At 33.0% G+C, this 23,911-nt stretch overlaps 1 protein-coding gene across 1 annotated transcript; it reads right to left on the bottom strand.

The window, feature by feature from the left end:
* Positions 1 to 5,474: 5,474 nt before the first annotated feature.
* On the bottom strand, positions 5,475 to 15,592 carry LOC115718534 (magnesium-chelatase subunit ChlD, chloroplastic). The gene is made up of 15 exons (XM_030647335.2): positions 15,115 to 15,592; positions 14,627 to 14,805; positions 12,874 to 12,958; positions 12,256 to 12,572; positions 12,044 to 12,167; positions 11,680 to 11,772; positions 10,978 to 11,073; positions 10,521 to 10,673; positions 10,133 to 10,339; positions 9,597 to 9,752; positions 7,609 to 7,716; positions 6,715 to 6,849; positions 6,231 to 6,392; positions 5,813 to 5,933; positions 5,475 to 5,713 (listed from the first exon to the last, which is right to left on the bottom strand). The coding sequence occupies exons 1-15, from the start codon at positions 15,394 to 15,396 to the stop codon at positions 5,628 to 5,630; spliced, it is 2,304 nt and encodes a 767-aa protein (XP_030503195.2). The 5' UTR covers positions 15,397 to 15,592; the 3' UTR covers positions 5,475 to 5,627.
* Positions 15,593 to 23,911: the final 8,319 nt, after the last annotated feature.

The raw sequence follows: 23,911 nt of genomic DNA on the forward strand, positions 1-23,911 counted from the left end.
CATAGGGTGTTGTGCAACCTAGGCTTGGGCATGTAAGAGAGAGAGAGAGAGAGAGAGAGAGAGAGAGAGAGAGAGAGAGAGAGAGAGAGAGAGAGAGAGAGAGAGAGAGAGTCTGACACTTAGAGAATATGAGATTTCTAGCTTAGAGGAGGCTTAAGCAACTTAGCTTTTTAGATAGAGGTTAAGGCATTTATATAGGAGGCCTAGACCCTAGGTTCACAACTTAAGTCCCACTAAAATATGATAGTTAGCTAGATATTTACATAAGACCAAAATGCCCCTAGATTCTAGATATTTCCCAGCCTGTTTATTGGGCTTTTGGGGCCCAATTCGTAGCCCACTTATGATGTCCACGTGTGGGTGTGTCGGACACATTGAGTAATCCTTGGCCGGCCATGGCCTTGTGCTGGCCAGGTTGGCCTGGCTGGCCATGATGCTGTTTCCTGGCCTGGTTAGCCACAGGACCGGCTAGGGGTGGCTAGCCAACTCTCGAGAGCGAGCTAGACTGTCACTTGATCCCCGTTTGAGTGTCGGGGTCTTCGTTGGCTCGGATGCTGACTTAGCCTTTTTTTTGGGTGAGTTGTACTGCCACGTGGCACAGAATCTGTCTCCATAAGCATGCCACGTCATAAAGATAAAAATTGGGATAACAAGGTATATATATATATATATTAAAACATAAAACATGTTAATAATTAGTGATAACTTAGAAAATTCACATATAAATATTGCATAACTTCGTTAGATAACTTTTCCTTATTTTGTTTTCTTTGAATAATTTTATTTATAAAATTGAGAATCAGTAATAGAAAAAAAAAAAAAAACATAAAGAGTAACTACCAAATATGAAAATATAATTTTTAAGCTTAGGCTATTATTAATTTTATATAAAAAGAAGAGTAAATGGCGGCAAAACCCCCAATACTTTGGTTTTGGTTTCACTAAACCCCCACAACCCAAATTTCTGCGGGTTAACCCCCAAAACCACTATTCTGTTAGCAAAAACACACTTCCGTCGAAATTTAGCTGTTAACTGCCAGGTTAGACTGGACCGAGGACACGTGGCACAATTTTATTGGTCCACGTAAAAAATTATTTAAAAAAATTAAAAAATTAAAATAAAATTAATTTAAATTTTTTTAAAAAAATTATTAATAAAAAAAAAAAATCTGTTTTTTTCTTTCTTTTTTTCTTTTTTCTTTTCTTTTTCTTTTTCTTTTTTTCTTTTTCATTTTCTTTTTTTTTTTTTTTTTTTTCAATTTTCATTCTTCTTCTTCTTCCTTCTTCTTCTTTCAGTCACAAATTATCACCACCACCATTTACAGCCACCGAAACCACCACCCACCATTTCTAAAATCACCACCACCTACTGAACCACCACCACTACCTATTTTCAAATCCAAATCACAAAAAAAAAAAAAAAATCAAAACAAAACACCACCCACCAAAATCACCACACAACCTATTTTTCAAATCCAAATTACAAAAAAAAATAACAAAACAGAACTAAAACCAATTTAAACAAATCCAAATCCAACAAATAAACAAACACACACATATACATATATATACACAAAATCTCAGCCCCAAAAACTCATACTTAAAAACCCTAAATTTATTTCCCCACAATTATTATTTTTTCCCATCTAAATCTAAAGAACACAAAAAAATCCAAATAGGGGCTAAGAGAGAGAATCGAATCGGGGCTAACCGGCGGTCCTCGATGGTTCTTCGCGGTACGTGGTTGAGATCGATCGGCAACGGCACTGGCTTGGTGGTCCTCGTCCTCGGCAACGGCACTGTCTTGGTGGTCCTCGGCAACGGCTCCAACTCGGTGGTCCTCGTTGCACCTTACCTGCATCCATACCAGAGAGAGAGAAGAAGAAGAAGAAGAAGAAGAAGAAGAAGAAGGTATCGTGAAAATGAAAAAAGAAAGAAAGAAGAAAAAGAAAAGAAAGAAAAGAAAAAGAAGGAAGAAAAAGAAAAAAGAAAAAAAAATATTTTTTTATTTATAATTATTTTTTAAAATTTCAAATTAATTTTATTTTAATTTTTTAAATAATTTTTTACGTGGACCAATAAAATTGTGCCATGTGTCCTCGGTTCAGTCCAACCTGGCAGTTAGCAGCTAAATTTCGACGAAAGTGTGTTTTTACTAACAGAATAGTGGTTTTGGGGGTTTACCCGCAGAAATTTAGGTTGTGGGGATTTAGTGAAACTAAAACCAAAGTATTGGGGATTTTACCGTCATTTACCCTAAAAAGAATAATAAGGATACCGAAAGAATAACTTTAAGATGTTGTATTCACTATATCTCACTTATAGTCACTACTACATTTAAAGTTGTTGTTATCACCGTATCTTATTTGTGCATTCAATCAAACATAATATATTTTTAAGAAATTAGAGCAGCTTTATAAATTTACACACTATAGTATGTAGATCTACATAATCCTCCATTAAAACTTAATTAGGTTTTAATAAATAAATACAAACAATATAAAATGTTAAGATGGCAATAAAAAAATAATCTTGCATTTTGATTAAACTTGAAATACAATAATTAAACTTTCATACCATATTCTTATCTGAATAATTGATATCCCTAGTCCTTTTTGTACCATATTCTTATCTGAATAATTAATATCTCTAATTTGTGCCTATCAAATAATCAAAAAAATTAATTACTTAAACAAGTATTGTACATAAACTATAAATTATAATATGACTTCAAAATTCATGTAGTTACTCTTAAAAATTAAAATAATATATAAAAAGGTTTTATGAAGATATTTAGAATTGAACATAGAAATTCTTACATTAGTGTGTGGCAAGCAAAAGAAATAATATGCATAAAATAGATGAGATAGAAAAATGAGTGACCTTCAATATAAGAGATACATTAAAGTAAATGATTGGCTTGCGAAAAATATAATTTATATATAATATAAGATATATAATATAAGAGTTGATTTTAGTTTTAGATTTAAGATTTAAGAGTTGAATTTAGATTTAGATTTTTTATAATATAAGAGTTGGTAGTTTCAAATTTTTTTTAAAAAAATTATTATTATTATTATTAGGCTAATTAGGATATTTGCTCCCTGAACTTTGACATGTACCAAATCATGCCCACTGAACTTTTAAGGCCATTGAAAATGCCCCCTGAACTATTGAGATTGTTGGATTTAAGGACTTTTGTCTAATTTTATTCAACTTTACTATTTCAATGATTGTTTATGTACTAAACCATGTTCCCAGACTTTGATATCTACCAAATCATACCCTTCGAACTTTGACATGTACTAAATTATGCCCCCTGAACTTTCATCCATGTTAGACTTTTTTACTAAAATTAGAAAAAAGTCCTTAAATCCAACAATCTCAATAGTTCAGGGGGCATTTTCAATGGCCTTAAAAGTTCAGGGGGCATGATTTGGTACATGTCAAAGTTTAGGTGACAAAAATCCTAATTAGCCTTATTATTATTATTATTATTATTATTATTATTATTAGATTTTTTATAATATAAGAGATAAAATAAAAGAGTTGGTAGTTTCAGATTTGTTTTACAAAGAAATTATTATTATTATTATTATATTAAAAAAGGATGTAGTTATAAATAAATATATATTTTTAATTAATTAATTAATTGATATTTAAAAATTTAATAAAAAATTAAAAAAGTAAGAGGATTAAGGAGATAATAGATAGTGCTATTTAAAGAGATTTTAGAGTGTCATGTCACCGTCTCATATCTCTCATTTATATATATATATATATATACACACATAGATATATATAGATATGAAGGATATTTAAATGGTTACATCAAATATGTAATCATCATAGTTACATTTATTTTTAACTATTAGATCATTGTTGAATGGTTGTGATTGATTTAGAAATTAAAAGAAAAATAAATAATAAATAACTTGTAGCTTGATACTTTATTTTCTTATAAAAACTTAATTAAATTTTGTTATATTTAAAATTAAATTACTAATAATTATTAATTAATTTTATGCAATTTCTTAATAAGTAAATATCTTTTAGCAATTATTTGTTTAACTTAAATAATTAAAATAATTGCAACAAAAATTCTTATAACTTAAAACTATTATGCACATAACCTTAATTAATAAAAAAAAAATAGTATGAATGACCTCTAATTAGAAGTAATTTCATGCTCAATCTTATTTTTTAACACTTTTAAGTGTCAAATTAATATGTCAGTCAAAGATTGGTTCAAGTTATTTAGTTTTTTTTTTTCTTTTAAAAAATGTAATAACAACTATAAATTAATGATTGTTAACTATTTTCGCTCCTCGTTGAAATCATCTTCATCAATCTAAAGATTGTAAAAAAAAATTTATCAAAGTAGATTACTAATTAATTGAAATCGTTGCTTCCTTTTCACAAACAAGCATAACAATAGCATAATAGTAAGCAAATTATTAAAAATCAAGGTGAAATCTAACGGTAGCTGGTTGAATAGAGAGATAGGTTTGTGGCATAGATGTAGAAGATTATATCAAAGTAAAAAAATCACATAATGTTAAGTTGGAATCAATTGAAACCCTAATTTTTTATTTTTTTTTTTATAAAAGAAAAAGATAGGTCAAATGGTTATTGCAAGCTAATAATTAGATGCCATTTTTAAAAATTAATTAAGTATTCAAAAATTTATTTTAGAAGGGGTAGAAGTTTAAATTTTGTAAAAAAATAATTTCATTGTAAATATTATAGTTTAATGGTTTAAATATTAAAAATATTATATTAGGGACTTAAATATAAAAATAAAATTATTTATAAATATTAAATATTTAAATTAAAATTAATTATTTTAATAAAATTGTTAATTATAATTAATTTTACTTATTGGTAACCTGCTATTATAGGTCAAAAAAAAAATATAATCATCATGATTACAATAAAAATATTATTGTTGAATAGTTACTTTGATATTGATGATTATATATACATACAGAATTTATTTCGTAAATCCTTAATATTTTTAAGGCTAATTAGTAATTTTTTCCCCTGAACTTTGACATGTACTAAATCGTGCCCTCTGAACTTTTTTGGCCGTTAAAAATTCCCCTCGAACTATTGAGATTGTTAAATTTAAGAACTTTAGTCTAATTTTAGTAAAAAAATCTAACATGGATGAAAGTTCAAGGGGCATGATTTAGTACATATCAAAGTTTGAGGGGCATGATTTGGTAGATATCAAAGTCTGGGAAACATGGTTTAGTACATAAACAATTACTGAAACAGTAAAATTGAATAAAATTAGACAAAAGTCCTTAAATTTAACAATCTCAATAGTTCGAAGGGAATTTTTAACGGCCTAAAAAGTTTAGGGAACACGATTTACTACATGTCAAAGTTCAGGGAGAAAAATTACTAATTATCCTATTTTTAACCAATGAAAGAAACAAATGTGGTTTTGGCAGTGTGCAGCACAATAATTTTGAAACTAAAATAAGAGCGATTTATTATGTTAGAAGCCGCTACAAGAGAAAACTGAAATCTCATTTCTATGCGAAACTTTTATGTGTGATAAGTTATAATAATAACATGAATATGAATAAGGCCATATCAGCCTCAAAGCAAAACATGGTTCATGAGTTTTTCAGTGCAGATAAAGCATCCTTGGTTGTTGCTGAGATAACCGCATCTGAAGCGTTTGGCAAGTAATAATATTTTCCTGCACAAAGAAATTTACAATGAGACTTTTGTTCCCTCATGGGTTTAAAAGTTTACTTGATAATGTCTTTAAGTCTTATCAGATTAGTTGAAAGGAAACCTTGAGCTACTCTAGCAATCTCCTTGGCAAAGCCAGTTGAGACAAACTTGTTTTCAGTGTCAATCACTAGGAGAGACATCCCCGATTTGTATATTTTACCCGCAACTTCAAGAATCTCATCCTTTATTGACAAGCATTGTTGAGAAAGAGAGCATGTAGTCAGTACGATAAACTTTTATGCTTCAGAACTTCAAGCTCTATCTAGTATGCATATGATTAAATGACAAGCTAGCATTAACAATAAAAATTCGCTCCAACATCTTATATACTGATGATTGAGCTTGTTTTCTTCAGAAAATTGCAAGTGCTTTGTCGTATCAAGCAAGAAATTTTGTCATCACTTAGGCTACTAATAAGAAGTATTAGACTTTTCATTCACAACATGCCACATGTATATTAAAAAAAATATTATATTCACCTTCAACTCCTGTGATGATGGTCTTGGGGCATCGGCAGCAGCAGCAGCTTCGGGGTCAGTTGATCTTTTTAGTGATATGTTTGCCCTACCATCAGTCAATACGACAATCATCACACGTCCAACATCGCCACTTTTCTCTGCATTTAGCCCAACCCTGACAGCCTAAAGAGATTTTAAGTTCATATTTGGAAAATGGTCAGTAATGTTACCACTGCACTTACGAGCAGATAATAAGACTCATACACTTTGCAGCACCAAAAAATATGGTGAGTGTAAAATTAAAGAATTAAAAGTGTATATTTTCGTTATTTGTTTTAAGAATAATTAAGCGCATATCAGAAGGTCCATACTAAGTGGAGCCTAGTCATAATATATAAAACACTGAACATCTCCAAACAGAGTTTTCCGTCCATATTTTTCTTCATTTTAGTTTCTTACTTTCGTACAAGATCAATTAGTTGTGGATTAATGATATAATACACACCGTGGTAAGACCATGAGCAAGGGGTGAGCCTCCACCACATGGAAGTCTCTCAAGACGGTTTCTTGCCATTGCAATTGATCTAGAAGGAGGAAGAAGAACTTCTGCAGAGTCTCCACGGAAAGGAATAATAGAAACCTGGTCCACGTTCACTTAAAAGACTCAGACATATTATCTAAATTAACAAGATCAACAAGTCTCATTATAACACAACTTGTCCTTTTCTTATTATTAGAACATAATGGAGAATTGTATAATCTGAAGATACATTTGAATCAGATTGAAAAAATAAAGCAAAAACTAGTATTGTTTCCACTTTGAACTGATTAATTCGGTGTTCATACTTAATCTACATTTGAACATAGAAGTAGTGAATGTGCCTGCATCTGCGGCCATTTGATATTCCACAATTACCTTCAATGTTTAACTGAACACACGCAAACATACTTTTGAACTCACTATTAGTCAACAATTATGGGCTCCAGTAAATTCATTTTCTCTCTTAAGATATGTCAGTTATTATGCCAAAACCGGTGACTTTTCTTTCAGATCCTCCCATTACTATTACATTTCAAGCTTAAGTCCCCCACCATTTAGACAATGTGACTGAATATCCAGTAAATATTCAAGTATGCCTCAACATAATTAGCGAAGGCTTTTAGGACAAAATTTAAAAAATAAAAAATAAAAAAAAGGACGCAATTTGCTGGAAGAATAACTTGTAACATGGTAGTTCATTGGTAATTTAATACTTGTTGAAAATGAAGATGGTTTGTTTTTTCAAAACAAAGAATGAAGTAAAAACCATAAATTTGGACCTCAATTTTTGTTTTGAGGTGCTAATTACAGCACAGATTTATGAGATCATAAGAGTCATACATATATTTGTTTACTCACCTGATCCCTGCTTGTATAACTCTCTGCTAGTAACTTTAGAGCGGCACCTTTCGCATTCTGCATTCTGTTCAGAGCCATGCTGCCACTTGCATCAACTACAAATATAACCTGTAATGATGTCAATGTTAGAGCACATAAGATCTTTCAAGCGTAAAATCAAAAGTTCACCATACAGAGAGAGAGAGAGAGAGAGAGAGAGAGAGAGAGAGAGAGAGAGAGAGAGAGAGAGAGAGAGAGAGAGAGAGAGAGAGAGAGAGAGAAGATGACATGATTCCACTGGTCATGGTGTACATGGTGTAGAAGATCTCCATAACCCGCTAGTTATGGACAAAATAGTAAGAGATATTGGAGTTTTAAGACTGTACATAAGGTGTTTATGTTAACAGCTTCCATTGATGGAGGAGCAGTAAAAATTGTACAGAGGACTATATTATCAGGGTATGAGAGATACTAGTCCATTAGACGCTGCCTATTGGTTGCTCCAATCATTAGGAAAATTACTTAAACAAGCTTTTAGCGCTTTGTCAGGTTTCAATATTAATAAGACTCAAATTAATTTAATGGGGCTGAATGTGCTGTGGGAAATTGGGCAGGGAAATATTTAGGATTGCCTTTGAGAGACAACCCTAACAAGGTAAGATTTTGGGAGCCAATCATAAGAAAAGTTTCCAAAAGACTAGAAGGATGGAAAAATGACTATTTGTCCAAAGGCGAGAAGGTTGACCTATAATCAGTGCTATCTTCGTTGCCTATTTCTTATTACCTTTTAAAATTCAAAGCTCCTATGTCGGTGGAAACAATAGAGAGACAAATGAGGGACATCCTCTAGGAGGGAGGGGATTTAGGGAGAGGGGAGCATTTAATTTCATGGGGAACAGTTTGTATACCCAAGAACTCTGGAGGTTTGAGCATAGGGAAGCTATCCATGAAAAGCAAATCCCTACTTACAAAATGGCTATGGAGGTTCCCAAGCAAAAAATCATTGTTGTGGCACAAGGTTATCGAAAGCAAATATAAATTGCAAAAGTTAGATGAGCATTTAGTTGGAATCTTCACCTACTTCGACATCTAAATGATTGAGTATTACATTAAGCTAATTCAGAGATTGGAGAATATACATCTGCAGGATATACTGGAAGACCGGAGAGCTTGGAAAAGGGATATTTCATAGATTTTTCCATGCAAATCAGAATTTGAGTCCCTCCGAATGCATGAAGGTTACGTTAGCATTTTGTGGGCAGCTTCTCATTGGAATGTTGAGGCACCGCCTAAAGTCAAAAGATTTTATGGCAAGTGTTGTGGAACAAAGTGAATTTTCATATGGCAATGCAAAATAGAAAAACTTTCAGCTGTTATCCTCAAGTTGGTGTGTTTTGTGTGGAAGAGGAACCCAGTCAATAGATCAACTATTTCTACAGTGCTCATTTTCCTTGAATCTGTGATTAAGGTTCTCAATGAATTCAGTTTATCTTGGTGTGTTTCAGCATGTTGCACTCAGACTTTGGCCGTTCCATATAAGGGAGAACCAACACAAGCAAAAGCTGTGGCAATCCACTGTAGCTGTTGTTTTTTTGGGTTTTGTAGTCAGAAAGGAACAACCGAATTTTTCATGACAAAAGAGAAAGACATAGATAGGCTAATATCAAATTGGCACTGTATAATGTCAAACACTTTGGTTACATCCATTTTTCAGATTGGCTAAGAGACTGGAATTTTATTTTCCAAATTTAGTTTTGTATTTTAATTTCATTGGATTTGGCGTATGTTTTGTTTTCTTCATGTCTGTCAGCAGTTTTGCTGTTCTTCAGTTCATGCTCTCCGTTTCAAAGATAGCATGCTTTTTTTTTCTTTGTATATTCTACTACCCCTTTGATTTAATAATATGTTCTGTTTCTTGAAAATATATATATATATATATATATATATATATATAAATATAAAAGGAAACAAATCCATGTGACAAAATCGTGGTTAAGAACTTCAAATACCAGTGCTCCTGCTTTTCGTGCCATTCTCTTCGCCCTCATATCAGATTTTTCCACAAAAACTTTCCTAATCTTCTGAGTGTCCTTCTCCTTGCGCAATTTTTGATATGGTGCAGCCGCTCTAAGGGTTGCATCAACAGCTAATCTCTGTACAGGACCCTGTTAAAAATAAAGTTTGATTAGAGAACTGTTATATGGTAAATAAAATCATTATTAGATGTATCAATTTGAGACTTCCGAGGTTTTTGGAAGAGAGTTGCAAATTCCCTTTGACAGAGAAAGTCAACGAACTCAATCTTAGAGAAAAGTCTAGAAAAGCTTGTGAACCCAGGAGGAAAATACACAAGTTTGTTAATATAAGGATATTTTGGGACTCGTAAATGGACCAAACAGCAAAGTGAAAAAGTCAGAATGGTTGGAAGAGAAGAGCTCAAACAATCAATATGCAGAGATAAGTTCACAAAGGCGTAGATGCAATTCCTATTTTGAATCGGTGATTTAGAACAAAGACAATACGAAACATGATGGGAAGAACCAACCTTTGGGAGCATTGGCTTGATGTATCTTCCCCTATCTTCTGAAAATATAACATTCTTTGATCTCCCTGCCTTCCCGCGGCGTCTCTGTGCTTGTTGAGCAAAGAAAAGAAGTTTCTCATCCACCAAACCTCCTTCGGCATCAAATATAAATTCTTCAGGTATTTGATCTTGTTGTTCATTCTCTTCATCATTGTCATCCTCATCATCCTGGTTATAAAGAAATATTGTATCATAGGTAAAACAGCAAGTCCTTTGAAATCTTAAGGTGTATGAAAGCTAGGAATTAAGCTATCAAATGCATCCAACTATATTTATAGTTGCTTGAGAAAAGAAAATCATCTAGATACTATCGTATGTTAAATTGAACATTTGATCAATATTAACAAACCTCTTTGTCTTCTTCCTCATTCTGTTCTTCTTCTTCTTCTTCTTTCCCACCCTCTTCATTTTGTGGAGGTGGTGGTGGTGGAGGAGGCTGTTGATTTTGCTGGTCGGGTGGATTTTCATTAATTACTGAGCGTGGAAGAATGACAAGTTCTACCTGGAGTATGTAATATGTCACAACAAAATTTTTACAGGTATATATTCAAGTAAAAGGAAAATCAAGCAAAGTAAAAGTGAAATAAACTACACACTCAATTCCTTAATTAAATTTGATGACAAACTTAGTTGGATCAGCAAGATTTCAGGAAGCACAACACTATAAGCATTTTGCACCACACTAGAAGTGTCTCCATATATGAAGTTATTGAAACATCTTCAAATGTAAAATGCAAATGACATATATAAACATTATATAAATGGAAAGAAAATCACGAGACAAATCTTTCTGAAGAATACTTAACAGCTTTCTTCAAGTCATCAACAGTAACTTTTTCACGCCCTTCTAGAGCGGTTAAGCATTTTGCAACACGGGCAGCATATATCTCAGCTCTGTGTCCCTGCAGTTTGCAGTAAATGGTTGGTGATTATGAAGTGCAATTTAAATATACGAAGCAGCATATAATGTAATCTGCACCAGAAAAGAGGCTAGGATATCTAAATAAACAGCATAGTTACAAGATACATCATAAAAAAAGAATTTTTTTTTTATTGAAATGTGTAAACGTTATGAGTAGAATAGCTCTCATGTGATTCAGATCACATATTATAAAGTTAAATCCCTTTCTTATGTCATACATGATAAATCCATTTTTGTTTTGCATATGTTTGCTTTCAAGTAGAATATGCGTCATGTTATAAAATTTACAAGTGATAACAGCTAATTCCAATAGATCAGTGTGATATTTTAAGTAAATGAGTGGCGTGAGTATCATCCACTACTGCAAAGGAAAAAGATTGATGGAAATCTGTATTCAAATGGAGCGTGATCATGGATTTGACTTAATCTTCCTCATCCAAAGGAAAAAGATTTATGGAAATCTGTATTTAAATTTGGAAAAATGAAATCATGAAAATGTATAATATCAACATTTTTTCGTTTCTTTTTTTTTTTTTTTTTTTTTTTTGTGCGGGAAGGAGGAGGGAGGAGGAATTAATGTAAGAACCTGACATCCGCCTCGAATTGCTTCCATAACAAGATATTTTAATTGGTCCTTACTGATAGTAACATCTTTTAAATACTCCCTTGCCAAAATGATCTGCAGAGTGAAAACATCTACAATCAGTTATTCTTTATTTGAAATGAATTATTGTTGCGGTGTGATAAAGTTGAAATAGGAAGAGAAACGAATGAAGAAACCAAGTGCTTGCAACATATATAATTACAAGTTAAATTTATAATTGATAAAGTCATTATTGGTTTGAAGTAAGCCTAGTACTCCAGTTGCTTAAAAATAGTGTCACAACCATTGTCGAATTGAGCTAGTCCACAATCTAAAATGCAAAACCACTAGTTTATTTTATGAATACCTGAGTTTTGGCAACCTCTGTTTCCTCCTCAACCATCTTATAAACTTTATTACTAAATTCCTGGAATTGAGTTGCAATTCCAACAGCTGCAACACGATCGTCAAAACTCATTGGAAGATCTGCACTGCAGAAGAAGTGTGTCTTTAGTAGAAAGAGAATTTATGTAAGAAGTTAAAAATGAGAATCTATTCTTTAGGCTGAAAGGTGTGCACCTCAAGTTGATTGCAATCCGATCTAATAAATGCTCACGCACAGCACCCTCTTCCGGATTATATGTAGCAATCAAGAGTGGTTTACAAGGGTGTCGAAAGCTGATACCCTCTCTTTCCACAATATTAACTCCTTCAGTCAATACATTAAGAAGCAAATTACTAATACCCTCATCCAAGAGATTGATTTCATCAACATATAGAACGCCTCTATGAGCTTCAGCAAGAAGGCCAGGCTGGAAAATGGTCGTTCCTGATTTTACAGACTCCTCAACATCAACAGACCCAATAAGTCTGTCTTCTGTTACTCCAAGTGGAATCTGAAAGACCAAAAAGGAGGGAGATCATCAGTATTTTTGTATTGTTCAATGAGAAAATTGAGTGGGATAAACTGCTGAGACATAAAGAGAGCAGAGAGAATGCAACTTTCAGTTTGGTTAGTGAGACAATCTCTTGAAACCCATGGATGTAGGTCACCTTGGCAAAACTAAATTAAAATCCAGGCGAGACCTCGAGATAGACTGTGCTCTTGGTTGTTGTATTAGAGTGAATCATTCCATTTTTCAGGTTTACCTTTAAACTAAGACAAGAACCTTGTATGGAAGGACTAAAGAAAAATACCTGAACAAATGGAGACCTGACAACTTGAGTCTTAATATTGCCAGCAGAATCATACTCTAGTTTTTCAGCTAGATCATCATCCCACCTTGAGAATCACAACCAAACAATCATTATCATAAGAAAAAAAAAGATAACTTCCAGTAAATTTCTTTTTTTTTTTTTTTTTTGAAACAAGATTAAGATGACTAAATTATAACAAAAAACAATGAAAGCTTCTTCAAACTTATGTTCCTAGAACATTACAATTCATATTTCATCAAATATGTTAGATTTATAATAACATCTATATGATATTCTGATGAACGCCAATAACTAGGTTCACTACACCAACACGTGTTTCCAAACTTATTATAAGAATTTTAAAAGACAAAATTGAAGATTCATATTATGCTCATTCTCTAAAAGATTAGGGTAACAATCATAAAGACTTCACTTTTAGAGTTTGTATGTGTCATGTTTTTGATGGCAAATTATTCAGGAGAAGGTTCCTATTGCTGCTGATCAAGGTGTTGACAGTAGTTCTGCTGTCCACGGAGAGTCAGTTACTGCTGGTGTACAGGGGGATTTACCCATAGTTTTTCCATCTTCTGCAGCTCCTACATCTGTTGATCCTTCTGCAAGTCTTTCTGCTGAAGTTCATACTGTTCCTGATGATGTTGCTGCCTCCATGGATGTTCCTGCTTTTGCTCTTGTAGCCTATTCTAGCAGTGAGTGATTATGATCACCAGGGGGAGATATTGGGATTATTTTCTTTTGTAAAGATATGTAAAACATTGTCAATATTTTGGGTTAGGTCATATGGTTATGCTAACTTTGTTAAGTGTGATAGTAGTATATTTGTCTAGTCTTTTGTTGTTTGAACTGGTTATATCCTTTGGGTTGTTTGTTATTGACTTTGGTCTTTTTGTCTCTTCTCTATTTTTTTCAATGATCATAATTTGTCAAGGAGAGATGGTAAGTGTCATGTTTTTTATGGCAAATTATGTTGGTTGTTGTTCTGTCTGTTGTGTCTTTATTTGCATTTTCCTGACTTTAATAGTTGTTCGTCTAAGTCTTTGTTAGATGCGTCTGTTAATCTGTATTCAATTAACTTTTGTTAGGTCAGCTTTTTGTTCGTTTTTGTTAATTGGTACAGCTCATTGCCAGTTGTGATGAGCTAGCTTATTGTTGGTTAAGTTGTTTTAAAAAAAACTGATCAAGCTTTTTTTTAACTAACTTCTTCATCTTTGATAGGATTATGTTGAGATTCTTTCTCTGCTAGGGCAAATCCATTTTTCGGATAATCTTGTGTTTGCAGATTGTCAATCATTAGATCTTCAAGGTTTGAAGAAGGAATGTTAATCTGCAATACCCAAGGGAATTTAAGACTAATCTATTGGAGGGAGTTCAGCTAATCAGAAGTAAGGGGACCTTGTCTTCTCAGATCTAAGGGATCTTAGATCTTTGTTCTTAATTGTTGATCAAGTGTATTGGTAATTTTTGTATGAAATCATTTCTTTTTACTTTGTTTGATGTGTAATCAAAACTAGAGAATGTATTTCAAATGATTTCATAGTGATGGTTATTTTACTCGGTTCAAGGAGACCCAAGCAATACTCGATTGGAATGTGTTTCCAATGTCGGAGGTAACTTCTGTGGTCATTGATTTACAATTTTAGTTTTAATACATTAGATTCAAACCTAAAATTGATTAATTAGCTTTCAGATAAAATCGAATTTTCAGAGTTTATACAGAGTATAGCCATATCCTTACTCGTCAGGGCATGCGGGATCAGCATTTGATATTGAACCAACAACTACTTCAATGGGCGGCAAAACTGCGTGTAGCCCACGAGCCATAACAGTTTTAGCTGTGCCTCGCTTCCCGGAGATAGCAATGCCTCCAATTTCACGGTCTATAGCCCCAAGTAACAGAGCAGTCTTTATGGCATCCTATAAAATGGATGTAATCACAAAATGCAAAATCATTACAATTTTCAAGGAAGAGAGAGAGAGATTAATCATCAATTTGAACCTTCTATGATGATTACTGATTAATCATATAATATGAAACGTTCAATGTGAACAGCCAAAAATAAAATCATTGTTTCCAAAACCAAGTGACACACAAATTCACATAATTAACACACACACACACACACACAATATGTCACAATCCATTAATCATTTTACTTGGCAGTACAAAATCAAAGCATTTGCTTTTTCTTTCTGGAAAGAGATAGGGAGAGAGAAGGGAAGTACCTGACCAACAACAGCAGCAAGAGGGAAATACTGTCTTCCATAAGAAGTAACATTGGAGTTGTTATCCTGAGTGAGCATGGCGCCATTCCCAGGGTCAGCGGCGATAGTTGCAGAAGATGCACGAACTCGAAGGTCATGTCGATGAAGACGTTTTGAGGTCAAAAAAGAAGTGAAAGAGGGGGAGAAGAGGAAAGGGTGTCGTAATTTAAGTGAGGGAATTAGTAAAGAGCGAAGCCTAAAAGGATAAGAGGAACACGTTGGGGCTGAATGCAAGCCCGCCATGGAAGGTACAGTGAGAGAGAGAAGTTGAACGCTCTTTCTTATCTGGTATCACATTACATAATCATAATAGAGCGGAAGGACCTCTTGTGGGTCCATTGAAATCTGGAAATCTTAGTAGTATTATGGCCCTCGTTCGTGTGTGTGAATTCTCTCTAGGGATTATCTTTCTTTATTTTTTATTTATTCTTTTTTTGATAAAGTGATAAAAATTAGAAGAAAAAAAAAACAAAACATCCATGTAGAGTAACGTTCGATTAGCCAAAAGGTATACAATATAAATTGAGATTATTTCACAAATATACAAAAATTATTATAAAATTATAAAAATATAGTTTTATAGAATTTTAAATATTTTTACGGTTTTTTTTATTTTATTTATAGAAAAATACGGTCTTTTTATGTTGTACTCTTGTTAATTTGTTGTTGATTTTTTATTATTTGTATGTTATTTTTTGTTGTTATTTAGATATTATTTTCATGTTACTTTTATGTAGTCTTCTTGTAGTTTTCGTGTTATTTTTATGAAAAACTGTAAAAATTAAAAAAGAAAAAAAAAATTCTTTCAACGTAAAAATATAATTTTTTTATAAAAAAAATAGTGTCTTATGTGATTATTTCATATAAATACTTACACAGGGCCGGCCCCGGCCCTGAAACAAAGTGGGCCACAGGGAAAAAAAAAATTGACCCTTATGTTAGAAAAAATGTGGTATTTTTCAAAATCAATAAAAAAATGTATAATTTTAAAAGAGGAAAAAAAAATTGAGCCCCTGGGCTAGGTGGGCCCTAGGCACAGGCCTAGCCCACCTATGCCCAGGGTCGGGCCTGTACTTACAAAATAAAGCTATTTATATAAGACCAAGTTACATAAATTGGGGATAAATTGATAAATACTTCTTTTTTTTATCTATTAATTAAAAATATTCTTATATGATATTTTATTTAAATCTACTAACTTTTATGAGTGAGTTGCTTAATATACTCTTGCTCTCTACTTAAGTGTAGCACATGATTTATATTAATTAAAGGGTATAATGGGGACATAATTTATAAAATTAAGTATATTTTAAAGAATATGAAAATAATAGCAAAAATGAAAATAGATAAAGTAAAGTGGACCTACAATACAATTTCTACCATAAATTTAGACAAAACTATTTAACTTTGAAAAAAGACCCTCAATCTAAATGAACAATTTAAGCAAACCTACAGAATAAATAAATAAAGTATAAATTTGATTAGCACACTAAATAAATAAAATGGTAAGATATATATATATAAGAAAGAAATGTTCAACTATTTTCTTTTTTGACAAGAAATAAAAATTAGCGAAAACTTATATTTGAGAAATTCTTGAATAAAATAGTGTCACCCTTTATCAAAACTAATATGAGTAGTCTAACTTTTAGATATATCTTCTAAGACGAAAAAATTAAACAAGAAAACACCTATAACCACAATCATACAATGCAAAGTGAGAATTAGAACACTAAAATTGATAATGATAAAGATAAAAATATTTAACAATAAGAGTAGGTAGCTCAAATTTTAGTAATTCAACTTATCTTTGATGACTTTATGACTTTAGGACTTATCTACCTCTACCAAAATATAATAAAGACATACTATTAACTTATAAAGACTGAGAATAACTTAAAAAATAATATAAAATATTTATCGAAATTTTTAAAAACTAATATAATAAGAGCTTACCAAATAATCAAATGTAGTAATAAAGGAGATGAAGATTTTTACGTAGTTCAGGCGTTAATGAGTCTTAGTCCATGAGTCAGTCTATTGGCCTTAAAAGGCTTGGATGATACTTTTACAGTGTTTATGCAAGAAACCCTAACTCTATACTCTTTGTTTCTCTTGAAGAAGAGGAAAGCTTAGAGTAATGTTAATAGAGCTTCGACTATCTTGATTTTGATCCCCCTTTCGTATGAAAATGGAAAAGTATTTATAGGCTAAAGGACAGGTATGGGCATGCTCATGACCCATCTAAGGTTTTCACAAAAAGCCCACTAATAGAGTAAAATACATGCAAAGAGCTGACTATTGGGCCCCTTGGAAGGTATTGTGCTCGTGCGTTGAAGCAGTTGGACAATATGGGACCACCATTTCGTATAGAATGTGTGTCACCAAAAGGTTTAACCTTGAATAGTAAATGCCTGGAATAACTGTCTGGCAAAAAGTGTTGGGAATATTTTACTAGGATTTAGATTTACTAACAAGTATATTGATTAACATCCTAAATATGAATATCTCTAAAACAATAAAATTAAACACATAAGGGTTTAAAAAAATATTACATTGATTGCAGCAGAATATAATGACTCCTTCTGTTCAAGATCTCTAGCCCTTGATTCCTTTCGGTCGCAGAGCATTATCAAGATCTGAACCTGGATCTCTTTCTCTCCTTCGGGTTTGGTTACCACAGTCTTACTCACTATGATTGAGTACTTGACTTGCTATGTGTGGGCATGGCACTCTTTCACTCAAGGTTTTAAATTGGATGAACAATGAAGGAGATTTGAAACCACTATTGAAGGTGTCTCTCATCTACAAGTTGTCAAAGAATGAAAACTAGATTTGGTAGGTTGAATAGTCAAGTTGACAAGAGGATGAGATGAGAGCATCATGTTCCTTTTATAGTGTTTCAACTAGGGCTTTAGGCTGAATTATATGGATTAAACAAGAATAAAATTTTGGACAAAAAATCACTTAAGTGCCGTCCACTTAAAGGACCACTTTCTAGTTACAATTTTGCCACTTTATTTCAATAATACCATATTTTTCAATTCAATCTTATAAATGCTAAAACTATTTATTTAATAATTATAATTAATTATTCAAATAAAATTGTCATTTATATAATTTATTAATTAGACCGTACAAAGTCTCTTAATTAATAAATTGACCCCAAAACCTCTTTTCTCCACAATTAAACCCTTGCTTAGTGAAAGTTCATAAATAAGGCATAGTCTAATTTTAGAATTATAATTGATTTATTAAAACCAATTAACCAAGTCTACAAGCAGTATTATCTCAACTAGTGAGGGGACCATGGGCCTACATAACCGAGCTTTCAATAAGTAGATCTAGAATTTGCCAAGTAAATTCTCTAACTTATTAATTTCGTCTTGCGCCACTATAGATTTGGAATTGAATAGCACTCTCAGTTATATAGAACGCTCTATATGCACCACAATATAGATACGTTATGATTATCCATTGTTACAATCCTAATAGTCAAAGATCCTCTATAGATGATCTACACTGAATAGGGACAAATTTAATGTTCTACCCTTCAATGTATTTTATCCTTAAAACACTTAGCCACCTATAAATGATACTTTTTTTTTTAAGAAAAACGAAGCAATATATATTAATAAGAGAAAGAGTTAGACCTCGCGGTCATTACATAACTGGTTCCCCGGTAAAGAGGAAACCGGAATAATACCAAATGTCTTGTGGGTGAAAGCCCACTTGGCCACGTTATGGGCCGCGTAATTACAGGTTCTACTAACATAAGAAAAAACACAACTGGAAAATAAAGGAGTAGATCTATTACAAAATGAGATGTAGTTCTCAAGCGCCCATTGAGACTCCTTCCCAATAAGAGCATTGATAACCACACTCGAATCATTCTCCACAATAATAAATTTTGCCTGAAGAGCCAGCGCCGTCTCAATCGCCAAGCAGCAAGCTGCCGCTTCGCCACACAGAGAATCAACAAAATCTAGCCTGGCTGTTGTAATCCGAAGCACCCTGCCAAGATGATCCCTGGCCACCACAACCGAACACATGCTATCTAACCCCACTTTGATATCACAATTAAGTTTGATCCAATCCAGTGGAGGAGGCCTCCAGTCCTGCAAAGGGGGGGGGGGGACTAGGAGGAGGGAAAATGGTAGCATGCATATCTGCAAAAGAGTAGCAAATAGAGTCAATACATCTGCTAACATCTACTGGACTATTGTTGTGTACCTTATCATTACGCATTCTCCAGATGGCGTCAACAGTAATCGAAGCATAGAGGAAAACATCCTCCGCATTAACACCCTTGTTCTTCAGGTCCCAAATGAATTTTACCCAGTCCCAAGGTTGAATTCCGGTATTGCAAACTGGATAAATACCCCAGGGGGAAGAACGCCAAAGGTGGAAGGCCACCTCACATGAGAGGAACAAATGTTCAAAAGTTTCCTCTCCTCTCCCGCAAAGAGGACAGCTAGTATCTTCAATGGGAAATCTTCTATTAATCTCAGCTCTAATAGGAAGGGCTTTAGACAAAATACACCACCAAAGCATCTTATGTCTCTCAAGAACCTTACTATTCCAGAGTTTATTCCAGAGTGAGGGAGCAACCTCACACGGAGGCGCTCTCTCCAAAGCCTGAGTTAGGTAAGCGGACTTGCACGAGAATTTTCCATTTCGTTCCAGAGTCCAAGCCCACCTATCCCTACCTTGCCCAGAGGGATGACCCCCTTTTAAGATAGCCGAAATCGTATCTTGATTAAACAGAGCGTTTAGTTTATTAATATCCCAACCCCCATTAGGGAGTAAAAGATCAGCCACCTTATAATCTTCGTTTCCATACGAGACAACCGGCTTTGGGGTAAAGTCTTTGCCATGTGGAATCCAAGGGTCCCTCCAGACGCTGGTATCTTGGCCATCCCCAACCAGTTTACAGGCACCCTTCCTCAAAACCGCATTCGCTCTTATCACGTTTTTCCAAAACCATGAATCCGAACTCTTATATTTATGATTCAGGAGATCCTTCCCTTTTAAATACTTTGCTTGCAGAATCCTACAGCAAAGAGAGTTACACCCATTCAATAAATTCCATCCCCATTTAGCCAGAAATGCCAAGTTCATCTCGCGTGTCTTCCTAAACCCAAGACCTCCGTGGGACTTCGGAAGGCACAGCTTATCCCAAGCTCTTAGGTGCAGACCATGGTTCCCTTTTTCAAATCCCCACCAAAAATCTCTCACCATCCCATCAATTTTGCTGACCAGCCTGTTGGAAAGTTTGGTGGTTTGCATTGCATACATCGGCATTGAAAGGCCCACTGATTTGATCAGGGTAGCACGCCCAACTTTAGTAAATGATACTTTAGTAAACTAATATAATTACTGAAATGAGGCCTCAATTATTTATCTCTATTTAGCCAAGCTCGAAAGAAATCATCTTTTCACTTCTAAATACTTATAAAAGCTATAGATTCCATATCTATGATCAATGCTCCCACTCAAATTAACTACTATGTTCCCAAGATGTAAATATCCGCCAGAATCAGTGGTTAGCTTCCACGAACAACTTGAAGAACATAAATAATACAACTAAGTTGAACCTAACCATATTAGGATTAAGATCCATAGACCTAAGATCAACCATTGATATTGACTTAGAAAGATATAACGGTAAGTTTATGATATCTTATCCAAGATCAATATCGGTCCATTCCAATGTATACTCCATACATCCGATACTGGTAAACTTTGCTAATGCCCTAGAAAGGACAAAACACTTATCCAAGGTGTAAGTATACCTTATCGTCGATTATCATGTCAATCTAAATCCATTGAACTAATAAATTATGGGAATTAAACTTTTGAACATATAATCATGATTATATTCCACTATGCTGACGACACTATAATCATGAACAAATATAAATTTATATATAATCTGGACTTAATAGAATTTATACATTAAACATAATCATGAAATAAATTATATGCAACATAAAATAATTTCTAATCTTATATTAATTAGTTTATCTGATTATATTGAAATGAGTTTTATTTAGGACACAAAACCCAATAAACTCCCACCTGCACTAATATAAAACTAAAAGTGCATTTCAAATACTCTCAACACCTTGATATCCAGATCAAGTGTAGTATGTAGTATTCTCTCCGTAATAGGATTTGACAGGTTGTATTCAATACAAACTTTCCTCCACCATTACATTTCCTTAATCACAAAATCCTTGATTATGTGAAATTCCTCTCTATATGTCTACTCCTCTATGGATACTGAATTCTTTACTTTTTGGCAACTACTTTTGTGTTAGTTAGGTTGTAACACTAGTAGTTAATAAAATGTTGGTACAACGCCAAAAACTATATAGAACTTTCCATAGACTGAAAAAGTATCTTTCCTGCAACTTTAACATTCAGTCTCACTGGTAGAGTTAGAGACTTCAGATCAGTTTTTACACTTCTCCAACCCTAGAGTAATCACCATCTCATCAGTAGACTTTCTAGCACTAAGGCAAGTCTAGAAACTTGATTTGGTGTAGTCTAAGAGTATTAAAACACCACCCTTATCGACTAACATATAGTTCCTCTTCTTGATCTTATGATTTTCTTTGATTGTCTCTCAATGTTCATTTCTTGGATCAATCTGATACCTACTCATTACTCCCACTCAACACCAGGTGTCTGGTCTAATGCATACTAAAGCATATCTGAGACCTCTCATTATTGATTTTAAGGAATGCTTTCTTTGGCTTTTATCTTTTCTGGAATAGTTGAGACTTTTCCTTAGATAAATAAAATCTATGTCTAGAAGTCGAAAAACTTCTATAGATTGCCATTAGAAAAATGCTCCAGCAACTTACTAAGGTAAGTTGCTTGCACTAGAGTAAGTAAATTACCAGGTATACTATAAGCCACAGGTTTAGATAAACTCAAACCTATAATACTAGGAGCAGGAAGTTTTGTTAAGTCCATTGAATAAACTTATTTTCAAAATTTTCTTTCTTGTCCTTGTAATAGAAAATATTTTGGTTACTCCATATGAATGGTTTGAACCATAGTTCTCTTGGTTTTACTTCTTAGTTCCTTATTCTGACTATTCATTTCTTGTTTAAACAAACAATGGATTTTCTCACAAGTATCTTCCAAGTCATAACAGGGTGAGTTCTTTGAAACCCTCCCATTACGACAAGGTACCGTGACTTTCTGTCTAAGAATATAAGTGGTATTGTCCTCTTCGGTTGTGTCAATAAAATAGAGGAAGTGAGACCATCTTGTATATGTTGGGTTTTGTGCCCTAAATAAAATCCATTTCAATATAATCAGATTTACTTATTAATAAAGATCAGAAATAACATTTTATGTTGCATGGTTCACATGATTTATTTCATGATTATATATATATATATATCTAATGTATGAATTCTATTTAAGTCCAGAACATATGAATTTGTTAAAGATTATAGTGTTATCAGCACAGTGGAATATAATCTTAATTATATGTTCAAAATTTTATTCCCTGATTTGTCAGAACATTGGATTTAGACTGACATGGTATAATCAACGATAGGTATTCTTACACCTTGAAAAAGTGTTATGTCCTTTCAAGACATTGGCAAAGTTTACCAGTATCGGATGTATGGAGTATACATCGGAAGGGACCGATATTGAACTTTGATTAGATATATTAAAATTTACCGTAATATCTATTCAATTTAATAACACCTGTTGATCCTAGATCAAATGATCTTAATCCTGATATGATTATGTTCAATCTCAAGAGTGTTATTCGTGTTCTTTGATTTGTTAGTTAAGCCTACTTTTGGGTCAGGGTGATACGTTCATTTTGGAAACACGGTAGTGCAATTGAGTGGGAGCACTAACATAAATATAGAATCTATAGCTTCTATCTGGCGAATAGAAAGTAAAGGATCATTTCCTTCGAGCTTAACCAAACGAAAATAAATGGTGGAGTACTCATTTCACTTAGCAGAAATATCATTTATACAGGGTTAAGTGTTTTAAGGATAAAATACATTGTAGGGTGTTATGGTAATTTAATCCCTTTACAGTGTAAATCATCTATATAGAGGATCATTGATCAAATTAAGATTATAACAATGGATAACTAGTGACGTATCTATATCGTGGAACATATAGAGCGTTCTATATGAATGAGAGTGCAATTCCAAGTTCTAAGAGTGGATTCAATAAGGAATTAATAAGTTAGGAAATTTACTTGGTAAATTCGGTTCGACTTATTGGAAGCTTGGTTATATAGACCCATGGTCCCCATACTAGTTGAGACCATATTGCTTGTAAGACTCAGTTAATTGATTTTGATTAATCAATTATAATTCTAAAGTTAGACTATGTCTACTTTATGAATTTTCACTAAGCAAGGGCGAAATTGTAAAGAAAAGAGATTCTAGGTTTATTTATTAATTAAGATACTTTATATGTCTAAATTAATAACTATATTAAATGACAATATTATTTAATAATTATTTTTAAGTTATTAAATAATTAGAATTGGCATTTAAATGGTTAAATTGGAAAATTGGCATTTTTGAGAAAATGGGAATGAAAAATAACAAATTGGGAAAGTTGTAAAGTGAGGCCCAATTTCCTTATATGGGCCGCCCACTATGCATAGGCTTTTACCATTTTATTTTTCCATTATTTTAATGCCACACAATTCTAACCTAAACCTAGAGGGCATTCTATAAATAGAAAGTAATTGCTTCAG

The sequence above is a fragment of the Cannabis sativa genome, chromosome 2, assembly GCF_029168945.1.
Source record: "Cannabis sativa cultivar Pink pepper isolate KNU-18-1 chromosome 2, ASM2916894v1, whole genome shotgun sequence".
NCBI classification, from domain to species: Eukaryota; Viridiplantae; Streptophyta; class Magnoliopsida; order Rosales; family Cannabaceae; genus Cannabis; species Cannabis sativa.